At 36.2% G+C, this 26,941-nt stretch overlaps 1 protein-coding gene across 1 annotated transcript; it reads left to right on the top strand.

Moving 5' to 3' along the window:
• Positions 1–3,078: 3,078 nt before the first annotated feature.
• LOC114625739 (60S ribosomal protein L30-like) lies at positions 3,079–3,526 on the top strand. Its single transcript, XM_028773117.1, has one exon. The coding sequence runs from the start codon at positions 3,124–3,126 to the stop codon at positions 3,469–3,471; it is 348 nt and encodes a 115-aa protein (XP_028628950.1). The 5' UTR covers positions 3,079–3,123; the 3' UTR covers positions 3,472–3,526.
• The last annotated feature ends 23,415 nt before the right edge of the window (positions 3,527–26,941 follow it).

Below are 26,941 nucleotides of genomic sequence, written 5' to 3'. Positions count from 1 at the left end.
TTTTTCCCTTATAGAGAATTTGTTCAGAGAGGAAAAGTTTTTACTTTTCCTGTTTCAGAAACTTTTAAGGTGAGATATTCTCTCTCTAGTTGCAAAAGGCACATCTCTAGTCTGAGCTCAGGTTTTACTCTAGTCTCACTGAGCACTTTTCTTAAGGAATGGGCACACTTCAGCAGTTTTATTTTTCTTACCTTCCCCACTTATTTTTGTGCAGTGTAATTGGATAACTTAGAAAAAGGTGTTATGGATTCTGTGACAATTTTACTGAAGATTTTTCCAATTACAACAATGTTCCTTACAGTACCATTTTTCCATGGTGAGTTTTCTATCAAACGACCCATACTAATTTGCATTTTATGTTATTTCCTTTGGCACTGTTTTCTCATATCTTGGTTAAGTGACACAAGGACTGGACCCAGATTTGATACTTTCTAGCCAAGTACTTTTAGGTAACAGGTATCTAGGCTCCAAAGTATATAGATGTCCCAGGAGTTTTTTTGAGCTATGCCACATCCCTTATTCTTTCTAGTTCTCATGGTTTTTGAGTCTTCCCTTATTACTTTTATTCTTAGCCTTGTAGGCAGTTAGTTTCTTGTTTGGCCATTGATATAGTTCAGTTAAGACCCCTGAACTGAAGCTTCTACCAATCATGATTCTGCCAGTATTTTGAGTTTCATCACTCCACCTATATCTAAAATATTCCAATTCTTTTTCTAAAATCTTTCATCTACTTAGTCCTCATCAGAATTGGCTATAACACTCAACTTAGAATACTCTAGGCTTTCTTTAGGATGCCCCTACATACATTTACATATACTGCATGTTAACCAATTCAGATATAATTGTAACAACATCACTCATAGTTGCCAGTTTTATTTTCCATGTTAGTAAGTTTTTAATTATCATAAAATACCTAAGGCAGTCCAGTTTTACAACATTTTGTTTATTTAGCTCACTTGGAGTTCACAACCACAGTTCTGGCATCAGTTTAACTCTAATGAAGGCCACCTTGACTTCCTTACACATAGTAGTGAGGTGTGATGTGAGTGTGTGTGTGTGTGCTTGAGCTTGTGCATGTGTGTGTGTGTATGTGTGTTTGTGCATGTATATGTGTGTTTGTGTGTGTGTGTGTGAGCTTCCAATTGCCAAGCACATTTGATTTGAGGTTCAAGTGTGGGGTTTGGTCTTATAACTTTCACACGCTAACTACCTACATCCTTTATAAAGAGAGCTTCCATAATGGCTGATTGGAGTTCTATCAGGCCACACCACTTAAAGATTCAGACCACATTTAACATTACCATACTGTAGCACAAGTTTCTAACATACAAGACTATGAGACAATTTATGTCTAAAACATGGCAAGTATGTACATAGAAATGGCACTATGCATAGCACTTGCAGTCAAAATCCATCATGATTGGCTTGACTCATCTCTGTTATACTGTAGTGTTGTTGATTCAAGCTCCAGGACCTATGAATGAGGTGAGAATTGGGAATGCTATCTTTAGGAAAAGGTAAGGGGAAAGGGAGTTGAAGAATTGGCTTCAATGTCTACTGAGACTATCCACTTTACTATCTAATTCAGCAACTTGAAAATCAAAGGGATATCAAAAAAGAGACACTAATATTTAAGTTACTGATGAAACTGGCTCCTTATTACCTACACTTCATAGTTGGAGTAATAAACTTCTCTCTCTTTTGTTCATTCTGTCTTTCATTAGTTTTCAAATCCAGGTCTTGTATATTTTCTGCTGATTTGAAATTCAGTTTCCAGATAAGGAAAACAGGAACTTCTGATTCTCTGTCACTGCCTCCCCAGTACTGGGCTTATAGATATCCACCACTACATCCCATTTATGTTATGCTGGGAATTATAGCCAGGAGTTTGTGCATGCTATGCAAATAACCTACCCACTAAGCTACATCACTAGCTAAATATAATATAATATAATCTGCAGTTAAAAAGTTTAATTTTTATTCAACATTTTATTAAAAGTAGACTCTACTATCAAACAATATAACCAAACCAAAAATTTCCCTCCCCCCACTCCTTCCTGTTCCCTGCAACCAAGTTTTCCATCTCTGTCAGATCCACTTCCCTTCAATTTCCTCTTCAGGAATGAGCAGGCCTCCAACAGATGATAATGAACAGGACAAAAATGATACAATAAGACAAAGCAAAAATGTTTCTATAAAGACTGAAAAGGGAAACACAATAAAGGGCAAAGAGTCTCAAGAGCAAGAAAATGAGTCAGAGATATACTAGCTTTCAAAACATTATTTTAGGTGAATGTTTTCTTTTTAAGTCTTATTTTTTTTATATTGATCTCCTCTATGTAAGTGCACAGTCGATTGACTCAACAACTTTCTATAATACAAAGCAGTCTCACAGAACACACATACACACACACACACACACACACACACACACACACACACAAACACACATTTCTGTTTGCCATGACATCAAGAAAGAGCAAACAGCCTGTGTTGATACCGTTGTCCAGTCTCCAGGATTCATGAATCTACTGACATTCATTAATTGCTGACATTATAAAAGCGGCTATCAAAGAGACCTTGAAATTTTTCTCAAGCAAAAATTAAGTACATATCTGAAGGATCTATTGTTTATTTGATGCCAAACAATGTCAGCTAAGACATTTAGGCTAAAATGTAATCATTAATGTGAAGTTAAAGATCAATAAAGAGAATAGCTTCAGAAAAGTCTTTCTCTAGAACTATGCCTAGTATATTATTTAAAACCTAAAATATGCTATTAATCAGGACAGTTTCTTTCACAATTTCTTTCTTATCTCTGGAAGGATTTATGCCCATACGGGTTACATTTTTGTTTTGTTATTGTTATATTTTTTCTTTTTTTTTTTCTTTACACTTTGTAAAATTTTTTCCAGGATTTAAGACAGTAGGCAGATTTATCTTACATTGATTAGTACTGCATTGTATGATAAAAAATATTATCTTTATTTTTCCTCTAGAAGGTTTTATAATTTTTTCCTAGTCTGCTTTTATACCATTTTAATTACATGCAAGTATTAAAGTCAGTTCTAGATCTTGGCGGCTGCTCTTGATTGGGGGCTGTCTCGCACCTAAGGCAGGAAGATGGTGGCCGCAAAGAAGACGAAAAAGTCTCTGGAGTCGATCAACTCTAGGCTCCAACTTGTTATGAAAAGTGGAAAGTATGTGCTGGGGTACAAACAGACTCTGAAGGTGATCAGACAAGGCAAAGCAAAGTTGGTTATCCTCGCCAACAACTACCCAGCTTTGAGGAAATCTGAAATAGAATACTATGCCATGTTGGCTAAAACTGGTGTCCATCACTACAGTGGCAATAATATTAAACTGGGCACAGCCTGTGGAAAATACTACAGAGAATGCATACTGGCTATCATTGACCCAGGTGATTCTGATATTATTAGAACCATGCCAGAGCAGACTGGTGAGAAGTGAACAAGAAAGTTTTCCTTTAATAAAACTTTGCCAGAGCTCCTTTTGAAAAAAAAAATCAGTTCTAGGTTGAGAAACTAGCAATACAATAGATGCAGATAGTCAAGAAAAAAGCAAGACAATAAAGATAAATAGTCAAAGAACAAGCAAGGCAATAAACAAAGTTCTGTGAACACTCTCAAGATCACTATTTCTAAGGATTTATCAGGATGACCAAAATATCTGAGCCTACTTCCTGATCCTAGCCCAAAGTCAGCTTCATGCCTCAAGCCTACTTCTTTGTACTAGCCTAACATTTAGATTTCAGCCTGAAATTACTTCTTTGTTTCTAGCCTAATATCAGATTCCTGCCAAGCAGCCCATTTCCTTTTCCTTGGCCAATGTCAGATTCCTGCCATCAGCCCCAAAATTTCTCCATATCTCTCACTTTTTTATTTAATAAATAAGACTGAGCCTGTCTTAGGACATTCTGACAAGAATGCCTATCTTATCATCATGGAATATGCATTATCAAAACCAATGCAGTTCTGAATCAGATTGGTAAGGCTCAGTCCAGAATGTTACCATTTGCTTGTCAGCCTGTTAAATTAATAACTCTGTCTGTGGGTATATTTTCAGTTTCAAGTCGTGGACCTTGGCTGCCAACATGTTGATGTTGTTAAAGACAAGAAAAAAAGTATTCCTAGGACAAAAAGGGGTAGCATTATCAAGCTATATCTGCCACTCTTGAAACTTGACCAAAATGGAAATACTGATCTCAGGCCATGAATAATTTTGTTGTTTCAATTCTATTGATTCCTGGAATGTTTGTGATCCTACTTTTGTACTTAAGATCATGTTCTGAGGTTGTTTCTTGTTTGTTTGTTAATTTGCTTATTCATTTTTAAATTTTTAGTCTGTCTTCTTATAATTAATTTCTGCTCCAATCACAAGTTCAAATATACTCCCTTCCACATATACTAGTACTATTGTACATCCAACCATATCCCTTTTTCCTAACATCTCAACACTGTGCAATGACTTCAGGACCTGTAACCCTAATACTTAAGCTGTGCCCATAGAAACTATGAATGCTTTAGTCCCATAAGCCATTTGCATCTCCAGGAAGGCTTGCATGGCCCTGTTGCACTGAGTTAATTGAATGGACATAATGGTTTTGGTAGCATCTTTAATAAAGATGTTTGTCTTCAGCATCAAAAAAAAAGAACTAGGTTTTAATGACTATCTAGAAGTCAGAATTATAAAACGTATTAAAAAGTAAGGAATGTAGCAGTATTTTATTTACAGTTTTTTTTTATTTTCAAGGTGTTTATAATATGCAACTTCTCTTGGCAAAATTATTTCAGAGTTAAAAATGAAGCAAATAGATTGGTTTCTTTGTCTTTAGAGGGACCATGACTATAACATACTGATATCCTCTTCATTTTATTCCTCAACATCTTTTCTCTGTGTTTTGAGATGTATCATTAGTTATTGCTGATGTTGGAAGATTCATATGGAAAAGATTCAATCAGTGACAGAAAGTATAGAAGTAGAGAAGAACCCTGTTTTTATTCCTTCTTCATCACTTATAACCTAGATTAAACTCTCATTTTAGCTATAAAAGACAAGCTATTTATATGCAATATCCTATATGAATAATACCTAGGGAGGAATATTTGAATGTACCAGTGAATACAAAAGAATATCATCACTAGAGAAATAATTTATGAGTGGAACAGTAAAGGACATAAACCATCACTTAATTTTATATCATGATCTTTGTTCTGACCACTGCAAACTCCTCTTCAGAAAGAGTACATCAATTATGAGCACAGGAGAAGGGGGTGACTTTAATACTAGAATAAATATCTTTCATACTTAACTATATGATTTTGCATACACATTTATAATAGATACTTTGTTGGCTCAAATCATTACAAGCTCATGAACCATGAAGAGAAATGAGTAATAAATAAAGGCCATTTTATCCTTTGATAAAATGTCCTCATTTCAGAGCCCATAAATTATCTTCTATTTGCAATGAGTTAAGATATCTTCTAATTATTGCAATGTTAAATACTGAATAACTTTTAAAATTTATATTTTAAGAGACTTATATAGCTTTGATTCTATCTATCATCTATCTATCTATCTATCTATCTATCTATCTATCTATCTATCATCTGTCATCTATCTATCTACAGAGGAAGTTGTTGTTGATATACAGTTGAATCAAATCTCCAGAAAATTATACAAGTTAGTGACAGCTAATATCTATTTAGTACTTTCTATTGTCAAATTTTTCTTAGTATATTAACTTTTCTAAAACTAATAATTTCATACTAACATCAGAAAAAGGGAAACTGAACAGAGGGAGGGATTCAAACATTTTGTGAATATTGGATATGTATTTTTATTTTATTTATTTTATTTTATTTTATTTTATTTTATTTTATTTTATTTTATTTTATTTTCAAAGGGAGGGTGTTTATTCAGGGCAGAGGGCAAAGCTGGGGAGAGAAATTGGAGAAGATGGCAGAGAAAGAGGAGAGAGAGAGGAGAGAAGTGGAGGCTGGCCATGACCATGTGGAGAGAGGGGGAATGGAAGGGGGGGAGGCAAGGGGACAGAGAGAAGCTAGAGGCAAGAGAGGAAGAGAACAAGAGAGGATATGTATTTTTTTAAAAAGAATTTAATTTAAACTTATTTTTGTGTGCAATATTTTACCTAAATATATGTAAATGTACTACAGATATCTAGAACACATGATAACCACAAGAAGGTACATGATTTCCTGAACTGGAATGATAATGGTTGTTAACTATTGTGTGGGTACTGAGAAGTGAACTCAGGTTGTATGCAAGAGAAGACAGTGCTCTTACCTGTTTATTGATCTGTCCATTCTCTGTGGAAATGCAGATTTGATTCAGAGAATTATGACCGCTATGTCCTTTCTCTTAAATATTCTGGTACTCTATCCTGGATTCAGAATAGTCACAAAGCAGCTATTAGCTTAGAAGTATTTGGACAGCATTCACAGCCTTGATATCTGAATGATATTTTGTGTTATGGCTTATCACTGCAGAAGCTCTGATGATACCATGGAAAAACAAACATATGTATTGAGCAGGAAGTGATAACAGTTGAAGAGGGAAGTGACCAGCTGTGAAAATGTATAGTGATTGCAAAACAGGGTTAGACCCAGACTCAATAAACAGAATTGTATTTAGCAAGGAAACATTACAGTGGTCAATGGTTCTTGGCAAGGATTAAGAAGCAGAAGCAGACAGTAACCAAAAGTCAGGGATGTATCTAATTACAATCCTGAATACTGTGTGAAGGGGGTGCTCCTAATAATCACAGGCTATGTAACCTAACCTACAAAAACTATGACAGAAATAGTTGCATTTAAAGAAGAAATGTGGTCATTTCAGTAGAATCATAATTACACTAAACATCCTTCTTTAATCAAAGATATTATCTTCTTCCTTTGAAATTCGCATCCTTCTCCTCTATTAAAACTATGTCATCTTTAAATTTTCATATAAACAGCTTCCTATAACTTCATCACTGAAATTCATATTTTTATTGTCCTTATAGATAATATTTTATTAACCCCTCTGCTGTGTTCATTACTGCGTATTACAGTGCCCCCTGTAATCTTTCTGTAAGATTATCTGTAATCTATCATCTTTTCTAGTTCCCTTAGAATTTTTTTCAGTAACTCATATAATGGGTGAATAAAGAACATGATAATGTCTGGGAGGCCCATGCTAATGATGTATTTATCTATTTACCTATAAGCATGAATAAACTCCTTGGAGGAGTATTTTCATTGTGATTTACCAAAGGAAACTTTTGTATATGTTATATATAAGTGTCCATATTCATCATGTGATATGGAGAAATTTATGTACTGCTTGCATGTAATACCACATATTTTATCTATTCTTTCATCCTTTTCTCTTCCTATTGTCATATGAATCCTATTATCACAAAAAAACTACAGTAAAGGCATAGCTTTAAAAGTGTGCTATATCCTCTATTTCATTAATTTTGCGAATTGTCCTGTGAAACCAACTTGAAAATTTCATGACATTGAAGTGAAAGTGACAGCTCATATTTTCAAACCACATTCAAAGCAGAGTGTTAAGAATAGCATACAAAAGGCAAATGGATAGAACTAGAAAATATTATCCTGAGTGAGGTAACTAAGTCACAAAAGAACACACATGGTATGTACTCACTGATAAATGCTTATTAACCCAAAAGCTCAGAATACACAGGATACAATTTACAGACTATATGAAGCTCAAGAAAAAGCAAGACCAAAATGTAGATGCTTCAGTCTTTCTGAGAAGGGGAAACAAAATACTCACAGGAGATAGAGGGAGGGAGGGAGGGAGGGAGGGAGGGACTTGGGAGGAAGAAAGAAGCAGAGTGAAAACGGGGCATTATCAGGTATGGGAGGAGACAGATGATATACAGAGGGTCAGGAATTTGAATAGAGGTGTGCAACAATGGGGGATGGGGAACTGAGGGTAGCCACCAACAAGTCCCAGATACCTGGAAAGGAAAAGGCTCCCAGGACCCAACAGGATGAGATTAGCTGAAAAGCCCAACAACACGGAGGGAGAATCTGTAGAGATTATATCCAGAGGTTAGACAAGGCCCCCGGTTGTCGGAGGTGGCCACCCACTCATCTCCAAATTTTTAACCCAGAATGGCTCCAGTCTAAAAGAAATATAGGTACAAAGTGTGGAGTAGAGACTGAAGGAAAGGCCATCCAGAGGCTGCCCCACCTAAGGATTCATCCCATACACAGACATCAAACCCAGACACTATTTCTGATACCAACAAGTTCTTGCTGACAGGAGCCTGTTATACCCGTCTCCTGAGAGGCTTTGCCAGAGCCTGACAAATACAGAGGTGGATGCTCACAGCCAACCATTGGACTGAGGACAAGGACTCCATGGACACACATGCCAGAGTGGAGAGGTAGGAGTTGATAGGTGGGTGGGGGAGCACCCTCATAGAAGCAGGGGCAAAGATGATGGGATGGTGGATTGTGGAAGGGAAACCAGGAAAGGAGATAACATTTAAAATGTAAATACATAAAATATCCAATAAAAAAGGAACACCAAACATAACAAGTGAACCAAATCAAGTGAAGTAAATATCAATCTGTGCAGGTTATCAATAGCACAGTGAAAGTATCTCTGGGTATCTTCTATACTGATTACAAACTTCTTAGGACAAGTCAACAGCATCACTTTTACCTGATATCTCCTTCTCTACTTGTCTTTCGCATCTCAATCACTAGCTGCTGCTCTATAACTCTTATTTGTATATAAAAACAAAGCAAAATTGTCTTCAAGCTCCTTCCTCTACTTACTCCAGCTATCCTCATGACTTTCACTTGACAGGAAATACTGAGCTCAACAACAGTTTCGGGTTGCCAGAAGGAGGGAACATGATAACTATCACTCCTACCATTATTCAAACTAAAGGTTCTCCATTTCCTTCTTACTGTTCATTATACCCTTTGAAATACAGTTAATTCCAGTTTCTTCCTTTTAAAATTACCCTAGTCAAGATAACTACCCAAAACAGATCCTGACTCAAGGTATGCATTCAATTATCTTATTTTGGATATTTTTAATATATGCTTGAGAGAAAAAAAAATCAATGTTTAAGGAAAGGAACTGATTTAAATCTGTAACTGACAAGACTGTTACTAAATTGGCAATTTAGTGCCTTCCCAGGAAAGAAACTCAAGTTAATGGAATAGAAAACTCTCAATATGGCTTCTGGGATATTTATAAAGCAAATTTTATCTCACAGAGTAAGGGTTGATCTGCAATAATATATGGAATTATTGGATCCCAGTCATTTGCTGTGGCCCAAAATATATCTTAAGCAAATCATTGTAGTATCTGAATCATTGTGCTTTAGAATAATGACTGTGGGAAAAAGGTGTGAAGGGGAGTGGGCATGCCATCTGCTTAACTTTCATGAAAACAATGGACAAGAAGATATTTGATTTAAATATTGTACTCACATACTTGGCAAAGAGAAGGTATTTTGCAGACTAAAGTAATATAATGCACAGTGAACAGTAATTATATTTTATCAGAGCAAATTTACAAAATTTAATCAGAAAGCTTGGATTTATAGATTACGTAAACCCACCAAAGAAAGACCATCCAAATATTTTGTGACAAAGTTGCATATAGTCATGACTTACTTCTGTTATAAATTTGTATTGGCATTCTATAGTTACTTTTTAAAGTAACATGATTTAGTAGTTTAATATAATATGATTGTCTTCCCATAGTACAGTGGCAGATAGTCTAACAGTAAGATGTTGAAAAGAGCATTCCTTCACAACCCCCAGAAAGGGAATCCTTTTTTCTTCTTGCTAGCAGTGGTTGGTTAACTGTAGCATCCAATTTTCCTGTGAGTGCGGAATAAGGTTATCAACAAGTTATTCCTCTCCATTATAATGAGTTATAGCCACAAAGTTTCTTTTTTTTTAAATAATTTATTTTTTTTTAATTTCTTTTTTTTTTGAACATGAAATGCTTTTTTATAGCATGTTTTACAAGGGGAGGGGTAAGAGGGGCCAGGTGGTGGAAAAGTACAAAATCTTCTTGGCCTGTGCCTTGAAACATGTCATGGTCTATACGGTACACTGCCTTTAATTATGATCTACCTGCTGTTCTTCAGAAGATATGGTACACTGCTTGAGTTATGGTCTCCCTGCTATTCTTAAGAAGATATGGTACTCTGCTTTGAGTCTATCTGCAGTTGCCAAGCAGGATCTTGCAGTTGCCAAGCTTCAGAGGACATTGTGCAGGTGGGGAAAGGTAGGGGGTGAGGGTAAGGACGAGGGTCCTGGCTTCTGGCATCTCCCCCTTCTCTGTTTAGTTAGAGAAGGCATCTTATGATCAATCCCAACTATGTGAGTTTTGAATTTGGATGTCTAATTTTCTAATTAAAGGTTATATGCTGAATTCTTAGACATTGGAACTTTAATATAACTGTTTTGGTTATACTTTGATAACAATATCCCTGAGGTCAAATCTAGGGACAAACTTGGTTCAGAGTGTTGCTAATATTATTATTAGCAGTAATAGTAGTGGTAGTAGTAATGTCCACTGTGTTTATACTCCATCACTCCTTAAGATGGAGCTAAAATGCATTTATTCACTAGAGTATACTCATTCCAGAAAAGAAAAACAAAATCTGACAGGATTGTTAAACACACACACTCGTAATATAGGGTTGTGCTGGTCACATGTCTGCTCATTAGAAAGTTGTGTTGTCTGCAATGGATTCTTATTGAAAGAAAACGATGCAGAGATTGTGTGACAATGAGGACAGGATTTAAGGGCAGCTCTCATATTGCTCTTAAAGGAGAAAGAGGGATGTTATGAAAATGAATGAACTGTCTATCCAATCAATCAATAAATAACAAATATGTCTTCCAAATCTCAGATTCTGACAGCTTGAATGATATTTCTAGAATCAAATATTCTGGCAAGTACTTTGTGCCCTGTCATCTAGACTCATAACACAGCTGATTGTCTGATATTTGCAGGACTTCTCTGATAAACATGAGGCTTTGTAGATGAAAAATCAGATAAAAAGAAAGATCTTACTACATACATTAGATATGATCTACTCACACAATTTCTATAAAGCCTGACTTTAAAAGACTCTTTTATACTTAGGTGTTAAGGATGCCTTTGTAAAAATAGCAAAATGTTTGATCACAGTTCTCAATTTCTCTCAGGAATCAATGTGACTCTTCAGATAAACGATCTTCAATATAAAACAGATACAATTCTGCAAGTGCACAAGCCCATTCTTATTCCACTGTGATCACACTGAGGATTCTAATTTACTGGTAAACCCCCAAATTTTCAGGCAAACCAGTGTGTGATTCTCTAAATCTTTGACAGAAATAGGCCACAAGAGCATGATGAGACAACATGAGTAAAAGAAAACACAACTAAAGGTCCCCATTTAGTTTCATCATAACTGAGTTTTATTGTCTTCAGATGACTGCCTGTTTTGATATTTCTATTTTATTACCTCAAAACAATACTTTTATAAGAAATGTATTGTTTTAAAAGGTTTGTGAGTTCGGTTAATTAAGATATGCAGGATTTTTATATGCCATGAGCTTCCAAAGTTACAAATTTTCTTCTACCAGTTAACTAATGCAGAATAAGAATATTGTGAATCACTGCATTTTAACTAAAACCTAGAACATATAAACAGATGACTAATATGCACAGGGAGTGGTAAACAAATTTCTTATCAATTATGTCATGTTGGCTTAATGCTTGCCAATACTTTTAAGTGAATTTCTTTTTAATCTATTAAGTTTATATCATAATGTGAAATGAAATTATAACAAAAAGTAAACATTTTTATATAATTTTTGATCTGTAGAAAACCTCTGCAATACTTTGGTGTGTATTTTCTGGGATTAGTTATACAATTAGGACTACATATAACATACAGTGTATTTACTTGCTTATTCATGATCACAAATACTCAGATTTAAATAACACTATACTGTTTGGAATCTACTATAATACGTACAACATGGTTTTCTCTCTCTCTCTGTAGAGATTGAGAATAATTTTACAACCTTCATTGATACTGAAAATATTATATAACATTCAGGTTGTCATGTATTTCTTCTGAAATTGCTTTAATCTTTTATAGCCTAGGAAATTTCTGTATATATTAAGTAGTCACATAAGTTTCTTGTAATTGTGTATTTTTTATGGAACAGTTTTGAATCATTTTCAACTTTTCCTAAACTAAATAAAATGTTTAGAAATGACAGTAACAGTGGCTGAAATTCTGCCTCTTGGATTTTGGTTTATTTAATACTTTAAGAAAGGAAACCAAAAGTTTATTTTTTGTTTTAAGAAAGGAAAGCAAGAGCTGAAGAGATGGCTCAGTGGTAAAGAACACTAACTTTTATTTCAGATGTCCTGAGTTCAATTCCCAGCAACCACATGGTGGCTCACAATCATCTATAATGGAATCTGATGTCTTCTTCTGGTGTGTCTGAAGACAGCTTCAGTGTACTCAAACACATAAAATAAATAAATAAATAAATCTTAAAACACGAAACCAAATAATAAGCACATAAGTCAAAAGAAAGAAGAAAAATATATAACAGTTAAATTTTAGGGGATAGAGTTGAAAAATAACATATATGAAACAATAGAAATATATATATATATATATATATATATATATATAACATTATTCATTGATAAAAGTTGTGTCTAAGGCTTTTAATATAATAATAGCTTCTGTTTGCTCTGTTTATTGTGCTAGTAAGATTCCATTTTTCTGGAGTTAAAGATTATGTTAAGTATGAGCTGATAAGAAACATTCTAGTATACAATGGGAAAGACTTAACAGACACCCAAGAATTCCCCATCCACCATACATTTTTCTAATAACCATTGATATCTAGTTAGTTATTATCAGATGCACACTTGTCTACATGCATTGCTAAAGTTAGTCAGAAATCATGGCCGCTACAAGATATATTAATATGATTGGGAGACATATTAAAATAATTTGATCAAAACTGTGCTGAGTAACACATCATTTCATAAGGTAAACATAGTAGTACACACCTAGAATTTTAGAGGTAGAGACAGGCGAATGAAAATTCAGGACTTACCTGAGCAACCGAGAAATGTCAAGGCCAGCCACGGCCACAGAATGAAACTTTGTCTCAAAAAGAAAAATATAAAGAACATAAATTAACAAAAATAATTTCATACATATGTACTATGTTGTGGAATATATATCCCACTTATAAACATTTAGCTTATTTCTAATGTTTCCTAGGGTTGACTAATTCAAATAACTGTGGCCTTAACTATATACAGTTTTGAAAATAAACTCATACATTCAATCCCAAAGGTGAAATAACTGTTTCTCCATTTGCATACATTTTTAAAAATGTAAATAAAATTGTCAAATGTCCCCCCTCAGAAAGTATATTTTTACATTCTTAGAGAATGACTCATGGATTGTATTTTAAGCTGAATGCCATTTGAGCCATCTGTTTTGTTGTTGTTTTGTGTAAGTGTTCATTTGCTAATATTAATTTGCTATAGTAAGGTCTTTTGTCATCATTAAAGTACTTTAAAAGGAAGATGAAATGGAAAAAGACTATGAACTCCAAGAAGTCCAAGGAAAGTTGGAAAATAAGGAAACATTGTAAACCTGAGGCATCCAAGATATGGTGCAATTCTTAGGTAGGAAGCAACATAGCAAGATCTTATTTAAACTTCAGAGAAAATAAAAGGAAAATTGCCCTTCTTTCATGGAGTTTAACAGCTTAAACATTAGAGTACAACTCTGAACTGAGGCAAAAACAGGAGGAAAAGAAAGTAATGTCTTTTATTACCAACTCAACATTAACTGCTAGTGAGAAGTAAACGTGAAGTCACGAGGCGAAAGGTCATCCTGTGACACATATCTTGAAGGTTTCAGATGGAGAATCCAACTAGGTTTGGGCTGGAAGATGATATCCTAAATTTTAATTCAAGAAAGTAATTATTCCTGATTAAGAAAGTCAATGATGAGATGAGACACCAGACTAAGTGTTAATGTTGTGTATTTGAAAAAATACAGTTCAGGTCAACAACTGGATGAACTGAGTTTTATGTAGGGAATAAAGATATTCCTGAAAATAAGGGGAAGTAAAACTGAGACCTGCAGAAGATAGGAGAAAGGAGGCTTATTTCGAGAAGAAGACAGATAACATGGACCTTTGAATCTACATATGAAAAGGTCAGTCACTGCTGACTAAAGGACATTAAGAATGAGTAGTTAATATCTATCATATAACTTTATGATTGTCGTTGCTTAGGATCTTCAGCAATTTAGCTCTGTATAAGGAACACGCATCATTGGGTGATAATTATGATAGAGATCCAGTGATAGAGGGTGAAAGCCAAGTAAGGTGCAAATATCAAGAGGAGCAGAAACTGAGATTGAAGTAATCATGAGTGTACATATTTGCCACAAGAGTCAGAAAATGTTGGGAGCTTTTGTTCAATACCCATACATACTCACTGTTCTTTAAACTGAAAGTAACTTCAGTTGATCCTAGATTCATTCATCCATCCAGATGTCAAAATAAAACAAAATTGAAAGCAATAGTGTATTTCAGAGGAAACAGAATTGACTCAAAATTGGAAGACCTAGCTTCAGTATTTCATCTTTCACCCTCTGATAACAACACACACACATACACACATACACACATACACACACACACACACACACACACACACACACACACTTGAACCAACTTCTAGAATTTTGTAAAACAGACACATTTCACAACTAAGCATCACTAGGTTTTTGTGATGGATAAGGCTATGTAAATGTATACAAAATCTATACAAACCATATGGAAATGGCTTCTGCTAGTAGTAAATATATATATTGTTTTTTATATCAAAAGAACTAAAACATTTTCCATATGGGCATACAGTTAATTGTTCTTTAACAGTCTCCACTAATTCTGGCACAACTCCGTATCTTTAGAATAATGTGCTACCTACAATAATAGTTTACCTAGAATTTGTGTTATAACTAGGCTTTTGTTTTGTAGAGGCACTGACATATATGAGTTGCTTTTGAAATCCTCTAGAGATGATTTTTGTATCTTCTTGACCCTATCCCATGATTTAAAATACTTCAACTGATATCATTGATCCTTTCCTTTTTCAAATTCAAACCCCTTGATCACTTCTCAGATAATTCTAATGTAGTAGAAAAGAATCTGTCATACCATTTAAAAATTTGTCTTCAGAACCAAATGAACACAGCCTTATAAGTATTATTTTCATGTTACTGTGTTCCTTGGTTTGAAGATAATGTGGCAATCCTACTTAAGAAGGGAGATTTCTTTTTCTTTGTACAAATTCAATATAAAATCCATTCTCCCTTCTGTAGTAGCTAAGATTCTTGCTTTGTTTTCTAGATGTTCACATAATTGTCCCAGTGACACTCTTGAAACTTGTTTTATCCCTGGACAAATTAAACAGAAACTAAATAAGCTCTGAGAAGTACAAAGTTTTTTTTTCTGAAATGTAAACACTTCCTGGGGGAATATTAAAAGATTTCTATGCTTTTCTTCATTCAATGTAGCATTACTTTAAATTACAATAAAGAAATAAATGAGAAATGGGATTTCCTTAACACTATCATCATTGCAAGGGAAAAAGAGAAAAGCAAAGAGATGCAGAAGGATTAGAGGGTGAGAATGAGGAAGGGAGGCAAGAAGAAAGAAAGAGATAAAGAAACAATTTGGACACAAGCACATTCGTGTACATATTCAAGGGTGATGACAAATTCTACATGAATTTTTATGCTCCAAAGAAGGAAAATAATTCATTCACCTTGTGGTAGTTTGACTATGCTTGGCTCAGGGAATGGCACTATTAGGAGGCATCCCTTATTGAAGGAGGTGTCTCCTTGTTAGAGGAAGTATTTCACCATCAGGGTGGGCTTTGAGACCCTCATTCTCTATGCCTGAAGACAGTTTGCTTCTGGCTTCCTTTGAATGAAGATGTAGAATTCTCAGCACCTCCAGGGCCATGCCTGCCTAGGTGCTGCTGTGCTTCTTGCTATGATGATAATGAATTGAATATCTGAACCTGTAAGCCAGCCACAACTAAGTGTTGTCCTTTATGAGAGTTGATTTGGTCATTGTGTCAGTTCACAACAAGAAACTCCAAAGTAAGACACCCCATAATAGCCAAAGGGGTTCTGAGACAGAGGCAGATATTATTCCAAATTCCTTGTGAGAAGATTCCCAGGACTTAAAGGATGCTACTATAATGTGCAAGCATCCTCCAACATATATTTCTAGGATACTTTATGAGGACAGAACTTGTATTTGGAGGGAATACCTGAGAGAGACATTTGACATCACTGTGACAATGCCTTCTTAGATTAAAGATTTCATTTTTTTCTTTTTTTTCTGGGATATTTTATTTCATTACATTAGAGATGCCATCCCATTTCCTTATGTCTTCTCTCTAGAAACCCCCACTCTATCCCCTCCTCTTTTTTGTTTTTATGCTATTTTAATTACATGCAAGTATTAAGGTCAGTTCTAGGTTGAGGAATTAGCAATACAATAGCTGCAAATAGTCAAGAAACAAGCAAGACAATAAATGCAGATAGCCAAAGAACAAGCAAGGCAATAAACAAAATTCCATAAACACTCCCATGTACACTGTTTCTAAGGGCTTATGACGATGACCAATATATCTGAGCCAACTTCCCTGTCCAAGCCCAAAGTCATTTTCATGTCTGAAGCCTACTTCTTTGTTCTAGCCTAAGATTTAGATTCCTGCCTGAAATTACTCCTTTGTTATTCCGTAATCAGATTCCTGCCTGAAGCCTACTTCCTTGTCCTTGGACAATGTCATATTACTGCCAAGCTGCCCATTTCCTTGTCCTTGGTCAATGTCAGATTTTTTCCAAGCAGCCCCAAAACCTCTCCAACTCTCCCCCATTTTTTATTTCATAAACAAGTCTGAGCCTGTCTTAGGTCATTCTGACAAGAATGCCTTCCTTACCCTTAGTGGAATATGCATTATTAAAAGCAATGCACTTCTGTCTTAGGTTGGTAAAGCTCTGTGCAGAATCCTACCCATCTTTGGCTTGCCAGCCTGTTAATATAATAACTCTGTGGGTCCATTTTTAGTTTCAAGCTACATATTTTGGCTGCCAACATGTTGTTGTTGTTAAAAGCAAGTTTTAACAAGATGGGCAGGAATAAAAGTATTCCCAGGACAAAAAGGACAAGCATGGTCAAGCTATATATGACATTCTTGAAGCTTGACCAAAATAGAAATAGTGAACTTGAGCCATAGTTAATTCTATCAGCAGTATCTTCTGCATCAACGCTCAGAAGAGCAGCATTCTTTAAATTCATAAGCTCACTATGAAAAGTTAAAAATCCAAAGAGGTTTTAGGATTATGCCACATAAAGAAATTAGGGAAACAACAACCTTCATAATAGTCACAAATAATATACAATACCTTGGTGTAAATCTAGCTAAGCAAGTGACAGATCTGTATGACAAGAACTTCAAGTCTCTGAAGAAGGAAATTGAAGAAGATCTCAGAAGGTAGAAAGATCTGCCATGCTCATGGATTGGCAGGATTAATATAGTAAACATGGCCATCTTGCGGAAAGCAATCTATAGATTCAATTCAATCTCTATCAAAATTCTAACTCCATTCTTCAGAGTTAGAAAGAGTAATTCTCAAATTCATCTGGAATAACAAAAAACCTAGGATAGTGAAATCTATTCTCAACAATAAAACAAACAAACAAACAAACAAACAAACAAAAACTTCGGGGGGAATCACCATCCCTGGCCTCAAGCTGTACTGCAGAGAAATAGTGATTAAAAAAAAAAAACTGCATGGTTTTGATACAAATATAGGCAAGAAGATCAATGGAATAGAATTAAAGTCACAGAAATGAACCCACATGCCTATAGTCACTTGACAAAGGAGCTAAAACCATTTGGTGGACAAAAGACAACATTTTCAACAAATGGTGCTGGTTCAACTGAAGAACAGAATGTAGAAAAATGAAAATCAATCCACTCTTATCTCCTTGTAAAAAACGCAAGTCAAAGTGAATCAAGGACACACACATGAAAGCAGACATACTGAAACTAATAGAAGAAAAAGAGGGGAAGAGTCTTGGTTACATGGGCACAGGGGAAAAGTTCCTGAACAGGACACCAATGGCTTTTGCTCTAAGATCAAGAATTGACAAATGGGTACTCACAAAATTGCAAAGCTTCTGTAAGGCAAAGGATACTGTCAATAAGACAAAATGGCAACCAACCAATTGGAAAAAAATCTTTGTCAATCCTACATCTAATAGAGGGGTAATATAAAAAAAAAAAAACAAAAAAAAAACAAAAAAAATCATAAACAAAAACTAAAAACAAACAAACAAACAAAAAAAAACCACCAAAGAACTCAAGAACTTAGATGACAGACAATCAAATAATCCTATTAAAAATGGAGTACAAAGCTCAACAAAGAATTTTCATGGAGGAATATCAAATGGCTGAGAAGTACCTTAAGAAATTTTCAACATCTTTAGTCATCAGAGAAATGCAAATCAAAACAACCCTGAGATTCCACCTCACTCCAGTCAGAATGGCTAAGATTAAAAATTCAGATGACAGCAGATGCTGGTGAGGATGTGGAGAAAGAAAAGCATTCTTCTACTGTTGGTGGGATTTTAAGCTGGTACATCCACTCTGGAAATCAGTCTGGTGGTTCCTCAGAAATTTTGACAGAGTATTACCTGAGGACCCAGCTATACCACTTCTGGGCATACATCCAAAAGATGTTCCAACATATAACAAGGACATGTGCTCCACTATGTTCATAGCAGCCTTATTTATAATAACCAAATGCTTGAAAGAACCCAGATGTCCTTCAACAGAGGAATGAATATGGAAAATGTGGTACATTTACACAATGGAGTAATATTCAGCTATTAAAAACAGTGTATTCAAGAAATACTTAGGCAAATAGATGGAGCTAGAAAATATCATCTCAAGTGATGTAACCCAGTTACATAAGAACACATATTGTATGCATTCATTAGTAAGTGTATATTATCCCAAAAGCTCACAATATCCAAGATATAACTCACAGTCCACATGAAACCCAAGAAGAAGAAAGACCAAAGTTTGGGCACTTCAGTTTTTCTTAGAAGGAAAAACAAAATATTCACAGGATCAAATATTAGACAATATGTGGAGCAGAGACTGCAGGAGGGACCATCCAGAGCATGCCCCACCTGGGGATCTATCCCAGATGCAATCACCATATGCAAACACTGTTGTGGATGTCAGGAAGTACATGCTGACAGGAGCCAGATATACCTGTCTCCTGAGAGGCTCTGCCAGAGCCTGACATAGACAGAGGTAGATGCATGCAACTAACCATCAAACTGGTCACAAGGTCCCCAGTGAAGGAGTTAGAGAGAAGACTGAAGGAGTTGAAGGGATTAGCAGCCCCATGTAAAGAGCCACAGTGCCTACCAACCAGAGCTCCCAGCGTCTAAACCGCTACTCTGGGAACACACATGGAGAAAACCATGTCTCCAGCTGTATATGTAGGGGAGGATGGCCTTGTCTGGCATCAGTGGGAGAGGAAGGCCTAGGTCCCTTGCAGGCTGGATATCCCAGTGAGTGAGGAGGAAGGAGGATGCAAAAAGGGGTTTCTTCAGGGGTGGGTAATGGGGAATGGAGATAAAATCTGAAATGTAGATAAATTATCCAATAAAAAAAAAACAGATAATGGAACTGGCTATCACTGGCTATCGCAGTCAAGCATTTGAGACTTTTTGGCAGTCATTAATATTACCCATATTACTGGAATTCCTTATAATTGTCAAAGACAAAGGACTGTGAAAGGGGCCCATCAAACTTTAAAATAATATCTTCATAAAATTACAAAAAGGGAAGGTATTTCCCTTTACACCACAAATTTATTTGAATCATGCTCTTTTATTTTAATTTTTTTAAATTGGATTCCAAGGAACTCTCTGCTGAATGTCTATGGCAATCTTCACCTAGGCATACTTATGCATAGTTACTGGCATACGGTATGATCACGATCAGGTATTTACAATGGGGAAGACGGAATATTTGTGTTTTTTAATGCAGAATGCAGAAGGAACATGGTGGCTGCCAGAGTGATTACTGAAACATGCTGATGCTGGGACAAACAACGATGCTGACTTTTGAGCTTGCTGAACACCCTGACAATGGTTACTGGAAAGCTGTATTGGACATATGTTCCCGACCCACCTTTGCTTACCTATACCCATGATGGGACAAGCTGCCTTGCCTCAACTTTTTAGACCTTGTAGAACAGAGAATCAAAAAGAGAAGTTATAATGACTCTTGTATTTTTCTTAAATGTGACCAGTTGTTCAGACTCAATCATGTACTAGTCTAGAAATCAATCCAATATTAGAAATAATAGTATTCATTTTGATGTCTGGTTCTGGACATTTTCAGATACGTATTTAGAAGTTAGCTGTAGTTCTCTATGATGCTATCATAGCAAGAGATAAAGTTGGGACAGGGTTGCCTCAGTCCCATGGGGCAATGAACAGGAATCAGAAGACCAGGAAGAGAGAACTGGAGGACAGGGTTCACAAAGGATGAGTGGCTTTTCTATAGGCTGATCAATTCGCCATTTTTACTTTTTTCACACAGGGGTTATATGCACATAGAGGCAGGATATGGAGAAGGGGATGACGCAGGAGCGTAGATGTTCAGAGAGAGTACAGATGTCTTCCAGAACAGGGTAAAGGCTGAGTGAAAGTTCAGGAGACAGGTCACTATGACTCTGCCTATGATTCACATGTCCTTATCTAAGTTGGTACTATCTACCAAGGTTACTCAAGATCTATGACTATCCACAAGACCTATGACTACTTGTTCTCATGAAGGCTGGTAAATTTCCACCAAATCTTCCTGTTTAAAATATCATATAGCTATCTGCTTCAGTGTTTTTCCACAGAGACCAGAGACTTTGTGCTGACTTAGGCCTTTTGCTGATTTTTGGCCTACAGTGTATAAGCAAGGCTGCCCTTGACACAAGGTCTGGATTTCAAGCAAATGTTAGTACATGTGTTAAGGCTCTTTTAATTGTCAAGTTAAATTTACTTTTGTTTCTTCCACAGTATTTAAGGTATGTTGCATTGGCTGTACACATTCTAATTGTGTTAGTGTGTTGAAATCTGCCATGTCAGTTTCAGAGGTCTATCAACCAGCTTTTGTTTTATTGCCGTGAGTATCACAGGACCTTGGTCTCCTGAAAACAGCTTGCAAGTACTGGAAGAAATGAGTCAGGCTTTAAGCAGAAGCAAGAGAATAGTGGGCTTGCTTATTGCTGGTATGAGAGCTTTAATTACATTAATTGCTAGCACCACTGCTTCTGCAATTGCTTTTACACAAGAAGTTAAGACAGATACTTTTGTTAATTATTTAGCAAAACATTATTCATGTGTTGAATATACAAGAGGATTTAGATAGACATTTGGAAGAATGGATTGATGCTCTTATCCTATTCAAATTATTGGAAGGAGGGTCAAAGTTTAAGACTAAGGAGCCATCCCAAGAGTCATACCAAATACCATTGGATTCATGTTAGTTCTAAAATGTACAATGGTAGTCATCATAATTAGAAAAAATTTAAAGACACTTGCTGTGTATTTGGCAGATTAAAGATTTCTCTTCAGTGGATTATAGCGAGTAGTTACAAGGTGGTTAGGAAAGATTTCACCTGCTTCTTGCTTTAGTTTGCCCTTGTCTTTCTGTCTTTTTCTTTAAACTCACAGTATTAGGAGGTGGGAACTCCTCAGACATAGTTAGATCAGGAGGGCTCTGCCTGAATTAATAGATTCATGCCAACATGTTAGTATCATGGGAATGGGTTAGTTATTACAAGAATGGTTTTACAAAAGTGAATTTAGAAAGTGGAGTGATAGCTTTATTAGTAAAAGGCTTTCCCATGAAAGAGGCAGGGATTGAGTTTGATCTCCCAAACCTAAGTTTTTTTAAAAAAATATATAGGCAAAGCATATAATCCTAGTGCTTGGGAGACATATGTGGGTGGGTACCTGGAAATTTCTGGCGAGCTAGTACAGCCTACTGGGCAAATCTAGGGCAATGTGGCTCTACATATAAAGGTGAACAGTGTCTGAGGAATGTCATCTCAGGTTGATCTCTGTCATGTACATACATAAACATATGTGTTTATATGTATCATCAGTTCTCCCCAGTGCAGATATTCATATAAACATGTATATATTCAAGTATGCATACATGTATGTACATACATCACTCATTAAATACTTTCTTTTAAAGTCAATTGAGTTTTCTCTTGCACTTCTATTTCTCTTGTCCACTGCCATTTGTCACAAAAGATGGATTTCATACTCTCAGGTAACAATATTAGAAAAATCTCATAGATTTCCCACATTCCATAGCAATATACCATACAGACTCACATTCCTTATGAAACATTCAGTTGTATGTAATCTATTGTAGAAATAGCAAACAGACTAAGACAAATGAATTATCCCATCGACTAGATCCTTCATGGAGTGTGCAGAATGACTGACTTTAATTATTGGAATAAAATATATTTTCTGTACTGATAAAAATATCATTTCTCCATCACACTCACTTATGTTTTGCTCGGTCACGCTGACACATTCATTTTTGATATTTCGAGGCAGGGTAAGGGTTAAGGCTTCCTCTATCCATCCTCTTCCACGGAAAGGAAGATTTTTCCAACATGGAAACAGCTGAATGACTCCATCTTGACAAGCCCAACTGTCTTGTAAAGAGTGATTTATATCCATGCTGACACTGCTTTCCTAACAATGGCTTCCACATGAAGGCCATATTCTTATTACTACACTACAGAAAATGTTTCGCATTGATTTTCACTGTCTTTGATTATCATTGATCCTGCAGTTATTTGACAGAGGGTGAAACACTTCCTTTGGCCAGAAATTATGAGACTTTGAAAAGTCTTCAATAAGCTCATGGCATCTAAGCAGTCTGACTCATGTTCTATCAGTATAGCTGAAAATGAGAAATGCATGTGATTAGAGGGTTTGCTTATAAGCTGTGTGTCAGTCCTGTTTTCAAGAGAAAATTTCCTGTTAACCACAGTTTTTTTTTAATTATTATGTTTTTATTTATATCACAAACACTTCTCCCCTTCCAGGCTGCTTCCCTCACCAGGTTCCTTCCTCCAAACTCCCTCCTCTTCTCCTCTGAGAGGGAGGGCCCCCATATCCCCCCATCCCTGGACATCAAATCTCTGCCAGATTAGGCATATCCTCTTTAACTGAGGTTAGACAGGGTAGCCTTAAAGACTGAGCTACCTAGCTGCTACATATGCGACCACAGATTTTAAAAAATGAATTGAACTCCCTGCTCATGTTCAAATTAATTCTCATTTAACCTTGTATCTCTCCTCCTCTTTGAATAAAGTTATTATTGACAACTCTAGCAAAACTCAAAACAGACATGTGGTGATCCTCCATTTTTATGACTACCATTTCAATAAAGCTGGGGATGCTATTTTAAGATTTATTTTTATTTGGAACCTCATTATTGTGTGAATGAACCATTTTTTAAATAAATAAAAAAAACATGAAACATGACTGCAACTTTGTTCTGGGTATCAGGATCAGTAAACTAACATTCTCAGCTGAACTCTGTGTGACACATTGAAAAACTTGATTCCTCAAGAGTCCAGGTTAGTTGATACTTTTGGTCTCACAACAGTGGAGACCATATCAACTTTGTGTCCCTCAATTTTCCCCTAATTCTTCCATAAGTGTCCCAGAGCTCCATCTAATGATTGGCTGTGGGTCTCTGAATCTGTTTCAGTCAGTGATTGGGTGGGGCCTCTCATAAGACAGTTATGCTACATCCTGTTTGCAAGCATAGCAGTATATCCTTAATAACGTCAAGGACTGGTTCTTAGCCATGAGATTGGTCTTAATTTGGGCCAGTCATTGGTTGGTCATTCCTTCCATTTCAGTTCTGTCTTTGTTCCTGCATATCTTGTAGGCAGGGCATATTTTAGGTGGAAGGTATTTAGGTGGGTAGATTGCTGTTTTCATCCTACCAATGGGAGTCCTGCCTTGCTACAGAAAGTGGCTACTTCAGGACACATATCATGTCCCCCATTTTTAGGAACTTCAGCTAAAGTGACCTCCATAGCCATTCTAGGGCTTCCCCCATCTCAGGTCTCTGGCATGTCCTAGAAATGACCCCCATGCCCTCTGCTGATATCTATTCTCTATCTCCCCTGTTCTCCTTACATCTGATCTGGGTTCTTTGGGTCTATGGAGCACAGCTCTCCTCCTCTTTATGGTTAATATCCACTTATAAGTCAGTACATGCTGTGCATGTCCTTTGAGGTCTGGTTTAGCTTACTCAGGATATTTTCTAGTTCTGTTCATTTGCTTGTAAAATTAATGATATACTTGTTTTTAATAGCTGAGTAGTATTCTATTGTGTAAATGAGCCACAGTGACAGAACCACCACACAAAGATCAAGTATGAACTAAACCTTAGCCCCATCCCTCCACATATATGTAGCAAACATGCACCTTGGATTCAGGAGGATCCCCCATAACTGGGGCAGAAGACTTTCCCTGAGTTTGTTGCCTGCCTATGGATCTCATTTCCTCAACTGGGGCACTTTGTCTGGCTTCACTGAGAGAGGATGTACCTAATCTTGCAATGACTGATATGCTGGGTTTTCGGGGTAGATACACAGAAGGCCTTTTCTTTCTCAGAGAGGAGAATTGATGTTGAAATATAAAGACAAGAAGGAAATAAATAAAAAAGAAAGAAAGAAAGAACAAGAGAGAGAGAGAGAGAGAGAGAGAGAGAGAGAGAGAGAGAGAGAGAGAGAAGGAAGGAAGGAAGGAAGGAAGGAAGGAAGGAAGGAAGGAAGGAAGGAAGGAAAAAATTTTTATCTATTTTTAGTCTTTAAATAAATGACTTCTTAATTTCTCGAATTCCATGTCTTTGCGAGATTTGAATTACTGTTTTTGGCTACCAAAGTGAACAATCAGTGTTTAAATTATGCATTTCATGAGAAACACATAAGCTATTAATGAAACCTCCATTCAATATTTCCCTGAATGAAAATAAACTCTCAACTAAAGGATCAAAATTATAAATCTCTTCACTCTCCCAAATTTTTAATAGTTTGTCCCTTGCTGAAAACCCCCACTCATTATCAACAGTAACTTCAGGGAGTTTTACAATTTATTTCTTTTATTTTATTTGTGTGAGTGTTTTGCCTATGTATACATATGTGTACCATGGGTATACATGGTTCCTGTGGAGTTCACAAGTGGGGATTGTCTACACACACAGTTACAAGCTATCAGATGGGTATTTTTAAGTCCATTTGCAGAAGCCCTATTCTCCTAAAACAGCCCAATCAATAAAAGTGCCACATAAACAAAATTGAAAAACTTAGTTTAAAGAGCTGCTGATTATGGTAATCAGAAATTGTCTCTTTTGTCCTACCAGGAAGGGGCAAATTTTCAGAACATGAACTGGAGCGCCAGCCATGTGTAACCCATTAAAATAACTAGGAATCATGACCTAATTTTGGTTACCACATTAAAATTGCATTTCACCTGAGTATCCATCCCATGTGCAGTCACCAAAGGTAGATGCTGATGTGGAAGTCAGGAAGTGCATGCTGATAATAGCCTGATATAGATGTCTCCTCAGAGGTCTGCAAGAGTCTCACATATTCAGAGGCAGATGCTCACAACTAGACATTGAACTGATCATGGGGTTCCCAATGGAGGAGTTAGACTGAAGATTGTTGGAGCAGAAAGGGTTTGCGGCCCCATGAGGAGAGCAATAATACCAACCAACCCAGAGCTCCCAGGATCTAAACCACCAGCCTGGGAGCACTTAGGGAGGGATCCATGGCTTCAGCTGTATATGTAAGGGTGGACGGCCCTGCTGGGCATAGGTGGGAGAAGAAATCCTTGGTCTCATGAAGGCTGGATGCCCCAGGGAGTGGGAATTTGAGGGTGGGGAGGTGGGAGTGGGGGGTAGGTAGGGGTACATCCACAGAGAAACAGGAGGAAGGGTGAGAGGATAGGGGGTTCCTGGGTAGGTGAGGGATGGGGTAAGGGGATAACATATGAAATGTAAATAAAACATCCAATAAAAAAAGAAAAATAAAAAATTGCTTTCTAAACTTTATAGACTGATGTTTTCCTCTCTGTTAAAATATATTTTAAGTTGAAAGCTTTGTGTGTGTGTGTGTGTGTGTGTGTGTGTGTGTGTCTATTTATATCAATTTGGTCAATTTTATTTTCAGCATAAGTCAAAATTTATATGTAAATGACAAAGAGTAAAGCTTCAGATGTTATTTTAATGCTAATCAGATGTTACCTTGTAACCCAAAAGCTATAATGAATTTGACTGAGAGATCAGAAAGCCAATTGAAAAGATTCATACCATGATCCTCATTTTATTGTATATAAATTCATCAGTTAATTTCAGAGGAACGTAAAGTGACAAGTGATTTGCTCTTTGTCATATTATTCTATAAATAACTTAAGAAGTTATAATAATTTCAGACTTAAAAAAAAAAAAGGAATCAGGAACCAGAGAGATGGCTCAGCGTTTAAAAACACTGGATACTCTAGCGGAGAACCTGGGTATAATTCCCACTGCCCACATGATGATTCACAAAGGTCTCCCACTAAAGTTCCCAGTGATGTGATGTCCTTTTCTGATCTCTATGGCACCAGACACACAGCGGTTTACAGACAAACAGGCAGGCAAAACAGCA

This window comes from Grammomys surdaster, unplaced genomic scaffold (assembly GCF_004785775.1).
Source record: "Grammomys surdaster isolate TR1022 unplaced genomic scaffold, NIH_TR_1.0 220, whole genome shotgun sequence".
NCBI lineage: Eukaryota > Metazoa > Chordata > Mammalia > Rodentia > Muridae > Grammomys > Grammomys surdaster.
This window is presented reverse-complemented; position numbering and strand designations above follow the sequence as displayed.